Here is a 13791-nt window from a genome sequence, read left to right on the forward strand (position 1 = left end):
TACAATAGTAGGAAGAGAAGAGAATCCCCAAACAGGGACAGAGTAAGATAAATCCAGGTAAAATCATCTTGTTCTAAAGGAGTCTAAATTATTCCTGAACTAAAATAATCTCTGAAAAGGAAAAATACCTTATTCATTTCAGTACCTTAGCAATCAGCACACAATGCCTAACTCGCTGTTAATTATCAATACATATTTGCTGAATTAACCAAGTTATCAAAATTGTGACATTGTTTCCAAAACTGAATGAATTACTGTATACATTTCCAATTACACGTGGGATACACCTTATTTGAGTTTGAGCAAATAAACTATTCACCAAAGAAAAATTGGGGTAGAAAACATAAAATGGGAGAGTACATGTGTATGTGTGCTCTCATGCTTGCTCCTTCTCACTTGTATATACACAAAATGGCTATTATCCTGGATTTTTAAAATAGATGTGTGGGCTCTGCTCAAGATTCCTGAATAGTGTCTTAGAATAGTAGCTCTAAGTAAGGGAATAACAGACTTTTAGCTCCTTCTTGATCCATCTTCCTTTTACCCACCTACTCACCTATTTATCTATCCTTGTCCAAAAGAATTTTGAGATATTTATATTGGAAACAGCCAGTAACAAGATAATCGCAAGCCCTTATGTTCCTAAAAGACCAGAGAACCCCAAAAAACCAGCCTAAATGCCCTTGTTCTCCTACAGGCCATAAAATCATCAGCCACCGTCCATCACAAGCTGGGGTTCATTTTTTTGCTGCTCAGAGGAACACACATAAGTTTATGTATCTTCAACATGCTCCCAAAAGTCTAACAGAAGAAACCATAAGAATATATGCTCCACAGGATTTCTCACTTATAGGAATCTCTCTCCTCAGCCAATCTCAGTGTGGCTAATGACCAAGGGCATTTTGTAATCATCTTAATGGCACGCAATGCCATGTGTAAAACTCAATTTATATTCCTTTAAACCATAATCTCTTTAAGATACCTAGTCAGACACAATCCCAGGAAAATGACCTTAACACTGATCAAGTACTTAATAACAAAAGCAAAGCTGTTAAGAGACAAGACAAAAAGAAACATCAGCCATTAGCAACCTCTCAAGAGGTCAAATTTTACCTTCAATAAGAAAGCAATACTACCTTTACTCCTTCTTCAGCTTCATCAATATCAAATATCTTTTTTGTTTTTTTCTTCTTTTTCTTCTGATTAAAGAAGTTCAAGTCATCTAAATCATCAGAAGCATCTAAAGAGATAATTAAAAATTATTAAGAGTAAAAATTATTAACAACTAGCAGAAGGTACAGCACAAACCGAATTAAACCAACATTTCAGCTATTAATTAGTTAAGCCACCAGAATGGAAAGATTGGGTATTAATTAGTACAGTGGTCTCTCTACAACCCAAGGTTACGGTTCTGGAAAAAACAATGGCAGGTCAAATCGAAGTTTTGTAGGAAAAACCTGGTTAGGGGACCATGTTGGGAATATTTATTTAGTAATCTGGCCATACCATGCCTCATTGTTCCTATGGCAAAGTCAGAGTTGTCACACAATTTCCAAGCCTCCCTAGTTTTATCTCTCTATTTCTGCCTACCCTCACGTCTACCAACCCTTAATTCCTGGTTCTAGTCCAACTGAACTACTTCCACTTCTTAATGTAGTATGTGTGGTCTCTTACCCAAGCCCCCGTCAGCCCTCATATGGCACTTACCTTCATCTCACTGGATCTTGGTTAGAAGGAACTTCTACCAAGAAGCCTTCTCTAAGTCTATCCCCCAACTGGGTTTTAGGTGCCTCCTAAGTGTCTTGATAGAAACTTCTGTTACTCCAACAGAGGTACTAACTGGCTTTTCTATCTTCCTACGGCTACTAAGGTGCTATACTTTTTTTCATCTAAATCCTAGTGGTTAGCTTATTGTTACTAAAATCAATCACTCAACAAAAGGCCTTATAAAGCATATGACATATCCACCAATAGCAATAATGGGTTTATTCAATAAGTCTTCCAGTTGTCCTGCCCTACTGTACACTAAGAATATTTTAGGATCCCTCTGCTACAAAGTTTTTCGAGGAGCTATTTATGAATTCATTTTGTCTTATTACAAGAATGTCTTACTTTTCAAGTTTGTTTTAAACATGTATAAGATGCTTAGCACAAGCCAGATCTCAATGAATGTCAGTTCTCCCCATCAGCAGCAGTGTCTTACGTTCGACATACATGTTTCCAGTAACCAAACGGTGTCTATGTTAGAGCACAAGAGGGAATAACTAACGCTGGTGTCTACTCCAAACATTTTAGGCAGTAATTTTAATCTTTTCTATAGATTCTCAGATTTGCTAAGATACAAAACTGCCACTTCTGCTCCTATGTCTTTCTGCCTACACTCAAATACAACTACAATTAAAATTGGAGAAGAGACTGGACAAGTTAGACTGGAAAAACCAGGCCTGGAATGATGAGGTTTTGTCATCTCTGCAACTTGTGGATTTGGTAGGACCTTCTCTGGAACGAGTCTATCAGAAATCTGGCAAGACCCAGTGCACACAACATGCTGATAGTCTCAACTTCACTTACCAGGCTGAGAGGTCACTGTAGGCACAAAATCCAAAACACTCACAGAAGAGAACCGGGTCTCACAGGACAACAGTGGACTCCTTCGTATCTACAACTCACCTTTTTTCCTACTGTCCTCTTCATCGGCTTCTACATCTTTGTCCTCAGTTGGCTCTGGTTCTACTTCTTTTGTTTCTGAGGGCTGGGTTTCTTCTGTCTGGGCATCCCCTTCCTCATCTAACATAAAAGGCTTCTTCTTCTTCTTCTTCTTCTTGCTCATAGTAGGATCAAAAATCATCTGTTTAAAAAAAGAAAAGGGAACCAAGTGATTGTTTTTAAAGATACTCACATTCCAAATATATTGTATACTCAAAAAGCATACTTGAAAGTACAACAATATATGGTACATTAAATTACCAAAAAGGATTTTACAAACTCACAAAAAGTCCATCCAACCACCTTCCCTTATTAGGGGTGGGGGAGGGGTATGGTTCGGAAACACACGCACCTGCCTTTAAATTTGTAGATTCTCACAAGATACAGCAATTTCACTTTTAAATTTCACGAGCAAATCTGGAGACTTTATAAATGTATCATGGAACTTGGGAAGGGACCTTAGCAACAACTTATGCTATGTCCTCCACTTTATGGATGAGAAAACAAATGCCTCGGCAGCTTATACATGTTTTGTTTACGGCTGGCATCCTGGGTTTGCTACGCCAGGAGACTGGACCTGATAAAAAATTAAAATAAAAATTTCTCCCATCCCACCCCCCCCAAATTCAGATAAATCTTTAAGAAAATCCATCAGCAACCCTTCCTATAGCAAATCTCTAAGTAAGAGAAACTTCCATACAAACTTTTATTTTGCTTTCTGTTTCAGGAACATTAAGTTTTCTTAGTTATTTTAAATCTAATGTCCACTAGAGAGTAAGTAAAAAACTAATTTATTACTTGTTTTAGACAACTTGTGTATACTGATCACTTGGGAAAAAATATAGATTGCTATTGTAGACACAACAGTTTAACATTTATTTTTTTTTATTTTTATTTTTTAGAAGATTTTATTTATTTGACAGAGAGAGACAGCCAGCGAGAGAGGGAACACAAGCAGGGGGAGTGGGAGAGGAAGAAGCAGGCCTCCAGCGGAGGAGCCCGATGTGGGACTCAATCCCGGAATGCCGGGATCACGCCCTGAGCCGAAGGCAGACGCTTAACGACTGCGCTACCCAGGTGCCCCAACAGTTTAACATTTAGAGTAGATGCCTGGTAGAATGGAAAGAGGTCTTTGAAGTCAAGTAGAATTGGGTTCAAGTTCCAAGTATTTTTCTCTAAGCCCTTACCAATCTTTGTCCAAATTCTACCATGCTTAAATTTAGGATTTTGCCCAATGATCTGTTGTGACAGAGAAGTATTTGAAAGCACAGGTCTGGAGTCCAACTAGACTGAATTCAAATCCTGACTTTGGCACTTACTTGTGCTTCTCCAGGTAAGTTTTTGCCCTCTCCATGCCTCATTTGTAAAATGGAGATCAGTAGCAGAACCAAAAACAAACCTCACAAGATTATTGGGAGGATTAAATGAGTAATTAAATACAAAACACTTGGCACAGTGCCTGGCACAAAGTACTCAATAAGTGTTAGCAATTATTATAATTTATATAATGCTTTATAGTTCACAAAGCACGGTATCTCTTGATTCCTATCACTGAAATTTCATCAACTCAGCATGATCACATTTCCAAGACATACCATGAAACTCAAAAAGTTCCCCAAATTGATTCCAATTAACTTAAATTTCTTTATGACCCAAGTACATTAGAGAAACTGAGCTACACTGAAACCAAACAAGGGTCTGTAATAAGGTAGGGTAGTTATTGTCCTCACCCAAAAAAGAATAATCTGCAAGACATTCTAGAACATGACACAGCCTCATTTCAAAGATTTCCTCTCCTATCTTCACAAAGATTTAATTGTGTAGCAAATGAATAATTCCAAAATGCAGTCAGTCTGAAGAACACTACTGAGCAAACTTAAAGAAGAGGATATAAAAAAATAAATAAATAATAAGGAAGACTGAATTAGCAGGAGGAAGCTTCCCACTGCTAACCTGTTAGGCCCTGGGTCACTGTACATGGAATGTTGCAATCTATTCCTGGGAGGTAGGCAGTTTATCCTCATTCCTGAAATATGGAGATTTGGCAAAAGGGCAGCACACCAGGTACTAGAAATTTAGTTGTCCGGCAGGGCAAGTATCAAGTTCTGGAATATTAATTATCTTTTAACTATTCTGCAGCAAGACAGACCAAAGACAGGAGGGATTCTCAAATCAGAGGACAGCCTCACAGCTCTCACGCTCTGAAAAACATTTGTACTTAAGTCTACAGGCAAACAGTTTGGTTGTAGCCTTGTAAAGAGTAATAAACACGCAGGAATTATACACCGATATAATTAACATCTCTCACAATTACTGTCTCTGGATACTTAAGACATATAGTTATTTATTGCCCCATATACTCACGCCTCCTAGCAAAGTAGAGTTTCAAAATAAGGAAACCAGGGATCCCAAAATAGTGCCTAGGACAGGACTCCCCCAAATACAGGGCCATGTCAGTCCTGAGTGAAAAAATGTTTTTGTTTTAAGATTTTCATGTCTGACTTACAAATTACATTCAAAATGTTTTATCAGACTAGTTGGATTTGAGAAGCAAATAGCTGCTGACAGTACACTTATGAAAAACCATAGAATCTCTTGAGCTATTTTTTTTTTTTTTAAGTCTACAACAAAGCTTTCAAAAACAGCTTCCCACTTTCAACTTCCCAGGTTGGGTTGGGTTGGAGAATGTGAAAATGCTTACTGAAAGTGGTAACCTACTCTCATTCATCAGAATTTACCCAAGATGATAACTTCATGGCCACGCCACACCCAGGAAGCAAGTGTTACAAAACCTAGAGAAGCAAGGTGAGAACAAATGCTAAATACTGTCATCTCTGCATGACAGGATCCTGGGAGATTTTTATTTCTTTGTATTCTTCTGTGTTTTGTAAACTTTGTACAACACACACTTCATTTTTAATCAGAAACTTTTTTTTTTTAGTTTAAAGCTTCTTTTGTAAAACATCCTATCACGTTGTGTGAAAACCTAATGGTTCTGACACCTTGTAAATGGGGCCCAGTAATAAGAGGTAATCTCAGCTATTGACAACACTTAAAAAAAAACTGGTCTGAAAAATATGAATGCCTGCAGATTAGGGAATTTTCCGTAATTCTAGAACACTGCTTTTTAAAGGTCATGGTTCCACTAGGTTAAAGAAAGTTATATTTTGGTGAGTTTCTGGCTTAATCACCAGATTTAAAAAGAAACGTATGCAGTTTATGTCAATTATACATCAATAAAGTGTTTAAAGAAGGAAATGTAAAGAAAATAGGGGGAAAAAAACCCAAAAAACTAAGAGTACGTCCTTTAACCCTCTATCCTAGCCCAGAACTTGTACTCTTGGGGAGACCCTGGCAGTTTATAAATCATTTCCACGTACAACTTTTCACTTGATTCTTACAAGTCTGTAAAGTGGTCAGAAGTTAAGGACTGGCCTAAGAATACTAATCTACTCCATAGTACTGAGGAACCTGACCCTTCACCGGAGTGGAAGCCAAAGGCTGAGTTTCTAGTCCCACTAACTTGCTGTGTGATCTTGGGCAAGTTAACCGTCCTAGGCCCTAATTTCCTGCCTATAAAATGAAGTTGGACTTCACAGACCTGTGAAGTGCTAAGCTGCTTAATACTTTATTGGCTTCCAAAGCCCTCTGTTGGAATGCTGGTTCTGCATTTTTGCTTGACAAAATCTTGTTCACCCTTTAATAATTTATTCACATTCCACCTCCTTCAAAACTTGATCCCACTGGTAAAACTGTATCCTCCACCTCCCCATATTGCTATGTTGAAATGGCCCTATTTCTTCTACCCCCTGTAGCTACTAGATCTAACTCCCTTACAACACTTCTAAGTACTTTATCATAAACCCCCTACACAGGTACTTTACAACACCTACATAGGCACTGTTAAAGGTTAGGAAAAGCTTAGAAAATGGGTAGGGGAAAAAACAAGCATGAATCATGGCCACTGTCATAACTTTTGAAATACAGTAGCCAGAGCAATGTCTTGGAAGGTCATAGCATGACCTCCAAGCAAGAACCACCTACTTCATTTAGACTCTCAGTTTATCTCCTAACAGAGCAAGAGTCTCCCAGTTACCTAGATAGAGGCAATACTGCAAAGATCTGGAGTTCTACTACTGGCTCCACCACTTACTATTTAATCATGGGCATCATACAACTCTCTAAGCCTCAGTTCTCTCATCTCTAAAATGGGTGTAACAATGATACCAATTTTACACGGTTGTGAAAATCAAATGTGAAACTGGAGTCTCCTCCTCCAGAATAATATCCAAATTCCTTAATTTGGTCTTCAAATCCCCCCACGAATTAGCCACCACATAACATTTCAAGGGAATTAACTCCAACCAAATTGGAGAATATCCTTTTTGTGAGCACATGTACTTGTCCTTCTTAACCACTGCCTTTGCCCCGTGATCAGGCCTTTCCACTACTGCGGAAATTCTAAGCATCGTTCAGGGTCTACCTAAAAAAAAAAACCAACGCTCGAGAAAGCCTCGATTTTTTCCTCCTCCTCTCCAAGGCGCTATAGGCCAAGCTCCCCAATATTTACAAAGTGAGTTATAAATTCAAGAGCTTTTTTTTTTTCCTTGGTGGGAGACCCGTTTGATTTTACATGAACTGGTACAAATATGGCTAACAAGGACTTGAGAAAATTTGCTGAGATACAAGCACGACGGTGGAAAAAGATCCAGCCAGCTTCGCAGCCCGTTCTTCCCGCTCACGTCGCTGAGAGCTCTCTGTTCAGGAAGGCTTAAGGACTCCCGCCCTAAAACTTTCCGAGTGAGTCACTTATTGAGGCTGAAGGGTCTCTTCCTCTGTTCTATCTCCCTCACCCCTCGGTCCTTTAAAGAGATAATGCTCGAGATGAGAATAAGGGCGGATACCGGCCAGGACAAGGCAGCCTGCAAAGTTTTTAACGAGGGCGCCCCGCCGGAGCTGAGGAAAGCCCCTCTCAGCACTCCTGGCGCCCAGCGAGGAGAGTTGGAACCGCACTGTCAAATCGAAAGGAATGCAGGGGTCGGCAGCCCCAATCTCGTTCTTTCGGGGCAGTACCCGGGCATTCAATCCCCCTTCTGGGAGGGCGACTCAACGAGCTCTCAATTCCGGAAACGCCGGCCACAGGAGGACGCAGGCCTCGGCGCCGCCGCCCTAAGGAGAGCCGGGCGCGACCAGGCCCGCGGCTCCGAAGTCCTCACCGGCTCTACCGCTCCCAGCAGCCTAGGCCCGGCTGCCCCACATGGCGGCAGCCGGCCGCTAGGCCGCAGGCCCGGTCTCCCACACCGGGGTGGGTTAGACTCTCCGCCTCAGTCCGTAGCCCTAGAGCCAGGCTCAGGCCCTCACCTCGTCCCCGGACATGGCTGCGCCTCGAGTGGGCTCGGCACGGACGGGAAGTCGGACGGGTCAGCCCCAGGCCCCGGTGGCAGCGCTGCTCCTACCGACACCTCTCCTACCACCGCACTAGGCTCTTGCATCAGCGAAAGGGAACGACACCCCGCCCTCTCCTCCCAAGCGTTGGAAATACGCCTGCGCAGAGGCTGCCAAGGCGCAGGCGCGCGGAGGAGCCGACCTGGAGCGCTCCGTCTGGCGCGAGTTACCAGGCGACGGCGCAGCGCGGCGGCCGGCAAGCCGGGACTTGTAGTCCGCCTAAAAGAGGCGGGCACTTAGAGGACCGCCGCCCAGCGATCCGTGCGCGTGTGCGGCGTCTAAAGGAAGTCGCGCGGAAGTTAGCTTTTGCCGCTGGCGGCTGTTACCTCAGTTTGTCTCCGCGCCTAAGTTTCCGCACTCTTGTGCAGGACTTGTGGAGTGAATTCAGGGCCATTTCTTCTGGGTTAGGGTGGTGGGTGGGACGCTCAGTAATATGAACCCGTTAGGGCTTTAGTTTCCTTGCTACTACCTACACCATGTGCCCTTGAGGTGTTCTAGTGTTTGAGGAAGTCAAGTTGGACCTAGACGCGCGCACCTCACTAAGAGGTTTTACTTAAGGAGAAATTTAACCTGACGTGCTGGATTCCAGCTTGGGAGGTCGGAAACCTAAAGTCTCCTCTGTAGTTTTGAGGAGAGACGATGTCTCTTGAGAAGAAATGGGCTGCCAGCCGTCTGTCAGGAAGCCTGAAAATACTTGTTCATGAAATCTCTGCTTGAACTCTCTGGGTGCATCATGCAGTTCCCCTTGAGGCGTAATAACGCAGTTACCTTCGAAGGGGCTCTCACGACTGTGGATGGCCTCCAGCCGAAGACCACTGACAACACCACTGGAGTTGAGCGAAATTGGGCTTACTGTCTGCTTGCAAGGAGGGAGACGCACCATGAAGGACAGAGACATTTCCGGAAGAGGGTGCCTGAAAGAATTTACAGGATTTGGGCTTGTGTTAGGTAACTTCTAGGAGTGTTCAAGGAAGCAGGCCTTCAGTCTAGACTGGATAGCTGTTAGGAGGTGGAGGTAATTCTATGATGGGATATTTTAGTAATTCTTTTTAAAGATTTATTTATTTAAGACAGAAAGAGAGAGGGTGAGCGCGTGGGAGGGGCAGAGGGAGAGAAGCAGACTCCCCACTGAGTGCAGAGCCTGATGCGCGGCTCCATCTCAGACTCTGAGATCATGACCTGAGCTGAAATCAAGAGTCGGTGCTTAACTGACTGAATCACCCAGGTGCCCCTTTAATTCTTATTTACAAAGGGAGAAGAACCTAGAGAAGCTAAAGCTATGATTAATTATGAAGCAGCAGTCCCTCCTGTTAGCCAGGACAGGGGTATATTTGTTTTGTGTGTGTGCGAGTGGGACAATATTCTTTTTTTGTTTGTATTCAGACATGGTTTTGGAGTGATTTTGATTTTGTCTTCATCCTGGTCAGAGTGGCTTTGTCTGATGTTGGTGTTCCATGAAATTGTTTATGTTTAACAGGGCAGCACATCCCAGTTTGTGGTGCCAGCCTAATTCCCACTACCAGGGGCTGCTTTGCACCCTTTCACTGTGTTTCATATCACCTAAAAATGTGCTGTGCTTTAGGCCTCAAAACAACTATGTGAGACAATCCCCAGGTATTTAGTACTCCCCTTCGGGTAATAGTCCCTAATCTAAGCATGGCAGGTAAAATTAGGTCCTTGCCTCCAGGAAGCTTGCAGTTTATGAGAATACTTTATTAGGCCGTTTTTCCAAATGAGGAAACTGTTTTCATGGCATTGAATAATTAGTCCAAAATCATAGAGCCAGCAAAACAGGAAACCTGGGGATCCAAGTCCAAATAATCTTATGTCAGTGGCTGTTACTTTACCACCCTGAGAGTTTGCATCCCTAAGGAGGTTGCAGTACCTCCTCGACAATCTTCAGCTACTGATATCTGTTCATACCTGGGTTTCTCAACAGCAGCATTATTGATCTTTGGGGCCAGATAATTCTTTCTTGTTGGGAGTTGTTCTGTGCATTTTAGGATGTTTAGCAGCATCCCTGGCCTCTACCACGTCAGTGGCACCCTGACCCTCGTGACAATCAAAAATGTCTCCAGACATTACTAAATCACCTGTGGTTGAGAGCCACTGGTGTATACCATTATTTATCTTCTCCTGGGTCTTTGAGAGGTAACAAACATTTGCCGCCTGAGAATCCCCAAACCACTTTGAATGGGGAGATCTTGAAGACAGAGAGAAACTATGTGGCCTAAAGTTCTGAAAAACCTGTTCAACTAGAAAAATGAAGACTAAGACAAAGCATAGAGAAATGAAACGGGAAGAGACAAAGGGAGAAGAGCAGTGATCAAAGTGGAGAGGACCTCTTAGGAAATCACCCTTAAGTTATTCAATTTATACTAACAAAGACACAGAAAGTCTTAATGCAGCCTCATAGTACCTCTGCTCCCTGTTTGGGAAATGCTATTATGCTTAGTAAATAGTCTTGGCTACTTTTCGAAAAGACTTCTTTTTCTTTTACAGCATGGTCCCAGGTCTGACTTCCCTGAACTGGCTACTTGCAAGAGACTCTTCAGAGATTTCAAGCATTCCCCCAAGGTAGTAGTTTGTTTTCCAGGAAAGCCAAGTTTCCCTGGGAAGCTGGCAGAAGTCACAAAGCAATGATAGCTAAGCTTTTCCAGGTTTTCCAAGAGACGATCCTACTTAGACTAAGCTAATAAGAGCATCAATGCAAATAATCATTTGTATCTTCCAAACCTCTTTCATCTAGAAATCTCTCTAAAATATATAGTCATTTATTAATTTTCTTCTCATAACAGTGAGAGAAATCATTATGATTTTTCTGTTTTATAGATACAGAAGCCAAGTTATGGAGTCCACAAAAAAAAGTAAAAAATCCAGAAATAAACTGTTGGAATCTTCACTTTGGGCCATTCTTGATGCTCAGCACCACTCCAGATCTCCCACTACTCAATAGTAAGGTAATGATAATCCTTCAAGTATATACTAAATTTTGTTTTCATAGGCTTTACAATAATCCATAGTCTCTTCACTTGACCCGTAAAATAGCAGGCCTATTTTAGTAGAGGCTATGAATTAAAGAAAATAATTAAAATAGATGCTATGAATTATATAAAATTAAATAGTGATAGTATTTGAACTGGAACCCAGTTCTCATGATTCTTAGTCCAGTACTCTTTCTACTTGGTAAGCAAGCCCATACATCCTTGTAGTGATACTTAATTTATGGAGAACAGAAGATATTCTGACCCACATAAAAATCCAAACCTATACAACCCTTTCATCTATTTGTACCTTATTATGTAGGGCCTTTTAAGAGTTAGCTTTGGTGAAGAAAGAGAAAAGTCACTGAGATATTAATGAAGCATCTGGTAACTCTGAAATTAAATTAATCTTTGGATTGACACAGTAGGCAGAAGGCATAGTGAGGCTCCCCCTCAAAGAAGTCTTAAATAGAGTTAACCTTTAGAAACTAAATTAGTAGGAATGAATTCTTAATTATTTAGCCATATGTAAAAATGACTTACAAGATAATGTGTTACTGAGGAGATTTAGGAATCACCAATTCTAAGTAATTTGACCAGGCTATAGTGTAATGAAAATACTATCTCTACGTACTGCCATTATATTAATGATTCCCAAATTCATATTTCCAACCCAGACCTCTCCACTGAGTTCCAGCCTCACATATCCAAGTACCTACTTCTCCTCATTTGCTTGTCTCTTAGAGATCTCAAAGTCACTGTATTTAAAACAGAATTCTGGGTATTTCTTATAGCATGTCTTCCTCATCTCATAAATTAAGGGTACTGCTGTCTACCCAGTTGCTTACGTAAGAAGCTCAGTTCCTTCAGTTTTCTCACCTTCTTCATCCAATTCATTAGCAAGTCTTGTTGATTCTATGTCCAAAGTAAATCTCAAATCCAACCACTTCTCTCTATCTCCACTGCCAGGTGGCCTGTCATGGTCCAGGTGATTGTCATGTCTTTCTTGGATACTATAACATTTTCCTCTTGCCGTTTTCCTTCTTGACACTTAACAAAATTTGTTTAATTTATTGGTCAGTTGTTTACTTGTGATTTTCATAGTCTCACTTCACTTCTAGAATGTATATAAATTCCTTGAGGATAATTTATTGAATTAATGGATGCAAATCCAATAGTGTTAAAATTTTAACATGATTGGGGCGCCTGGGTGGCACAGCGGTTAAACGTCTGCCTTCGGCTCAGGGCGTTATCCTGGCGATCCGGGATCGAGCCCCACATCAGGCTCTTCCGCTATGAGCCTGCTTCTTCCTCTCCCACTCCCCCTGCTTGTGTTCCCTCTCTCGCTGGCTGTCTCTATCTCTGTCGAATAAATAAATAAAATCTTTAAAAAAAAAAAAAATTTTAACATGATTGCTTACAGTGATGTAGTTGAAGTTGGAGCCTTTATTTGATCATATATGGTAAAAAAAAAAATTACTGGAGCTAACATAATTAAAATCAACTATATTACAACTCAAAATGGATGAAAGACCTAAATGTGAGACAGGAATCCATCAAAATCCTAGAGGAGAACACACACAGCAACTTGTTTGACCTTGGCCATAGCAACTGGCTAGACACGTTTCCAGAGGCAAGGGAAACAAAGGCAAAAATGAACTTTTGGGACTTCCTCAAGATAAAAAGCTTTTGCACAAGCAAAGGAGACAATCGACAAAATGAAAAGACAGCCTACAGAATGGGAAAAGACGTTTGCAAATGTCTCATGAGATAAAGGGCTAGTATCCAAAATCTATAAAGAATTTATCAAACTCAACACCCAAAGAACAAATAATCCAGTCAAGAAATGGGCGGAAGACATGAACAGACATTTCTCCAAAGAAGACATCCAAATGGCCAACAGACACATGAAAAAATGCTCAACATCACTCGGTATTAGGGAAATACAAATCAAAACCACAATGAGATACCACCTCACACCAGTCAGAATGGCTAAAATCAACAAGTCAGGAAATGACAGATGTTGGCGAGGACGTGGAGAAAGGGGAGCCCTCCTACACCGTTGGTGGGAATACAAGCTGATGCAGCCACTCTGGAAAACAGTATGGAGGTTCCTCAAAAAGTTGAAAATAGAGCTACCCTACAACCCAGCAATTACACTACTGGGTATGTACCCCAAAGATACAAATGTAGTGATCTGAAGGGACACCTGCACCCCAGTGTTTATAGCAGCAATGTCCACAATAGCTAAACTATGGAAAGAGCCCGATTGTCCATCAACAGATGAATAGATAAAGAATAAAGAAGGTGTGTGTGTGTGTGTGTGTGTGTGTGTGTGTATATATATATGGTGTGTGTGTGTGTGTATATATATACATATGTATATGTATACATATATATGTATATATATACACACACACACACACCACATTTTCTTTATGTGTATATATGTGTATATATGTATATATATGTGTGTATATATGTATATGTATGTGTGTATATATGTATATATAAACATACATACACAGTGGAATATTACTCAGCAATCAAAAAAAGAAATCTTGCATTTGCAGTGATGTGCATGGAATGAGAGGGTATTATCCTAAGTGAAATAAGTCAATCAGAGAAAGAAAATTATCATATGATCTCACTGATA

At 41.0% G+C, this 13791-nt stretch overlaps 1 protein-coding gene across 1 annotated transcript in view; it reads right to left on the minus strand.

Annotated features, from left to right (window-relative positions):
- Window positions 1-8227, minus strand: part of EIF2S2 (eukaryotic translation initiation factor 2 subunit beta) — an 18588-nt gene extending 10361 nt beyond the window's left edge. Inside the window, exons 1-3 of the mRNA XM_008703369.2 lie at window positions 8068-8227; window positions 2671-2848; window positions 1137-1240 (exon numbers count right to left, since the gene is read on the minus strand). Coding sequence (XP_008701591.2) covers window positions 1137-1240; window positions 2671-2848; window positions 8068-8082 — 297 coding nt within the window. The 5' untranslated portion in view covers window positions 8083-8227. The remainder of the gene's footprint in view (window positions 1-1136; window positions 1241-2670; window positions 2849-8067) is intronic.
- Window positions 8228-13791: the final 5564 nt, after the last annotated feature.

This window comes from Ursus maritimus, unplaced genomic scaffold (assembly GCF_017311325.1).
Source record: "Ursus maritimus isolate PB19 unplaced genomic scaffold, ASM1731132v1 scaffold_22, whole genome shotgun sequence".
NCBI classification, from domain to species: domain Eukaryota; kingdom Metazoa; phylum Chordata; class Mammalia; order Carnivora; family Ursidae; genus Ursus; species Ursus maritimus.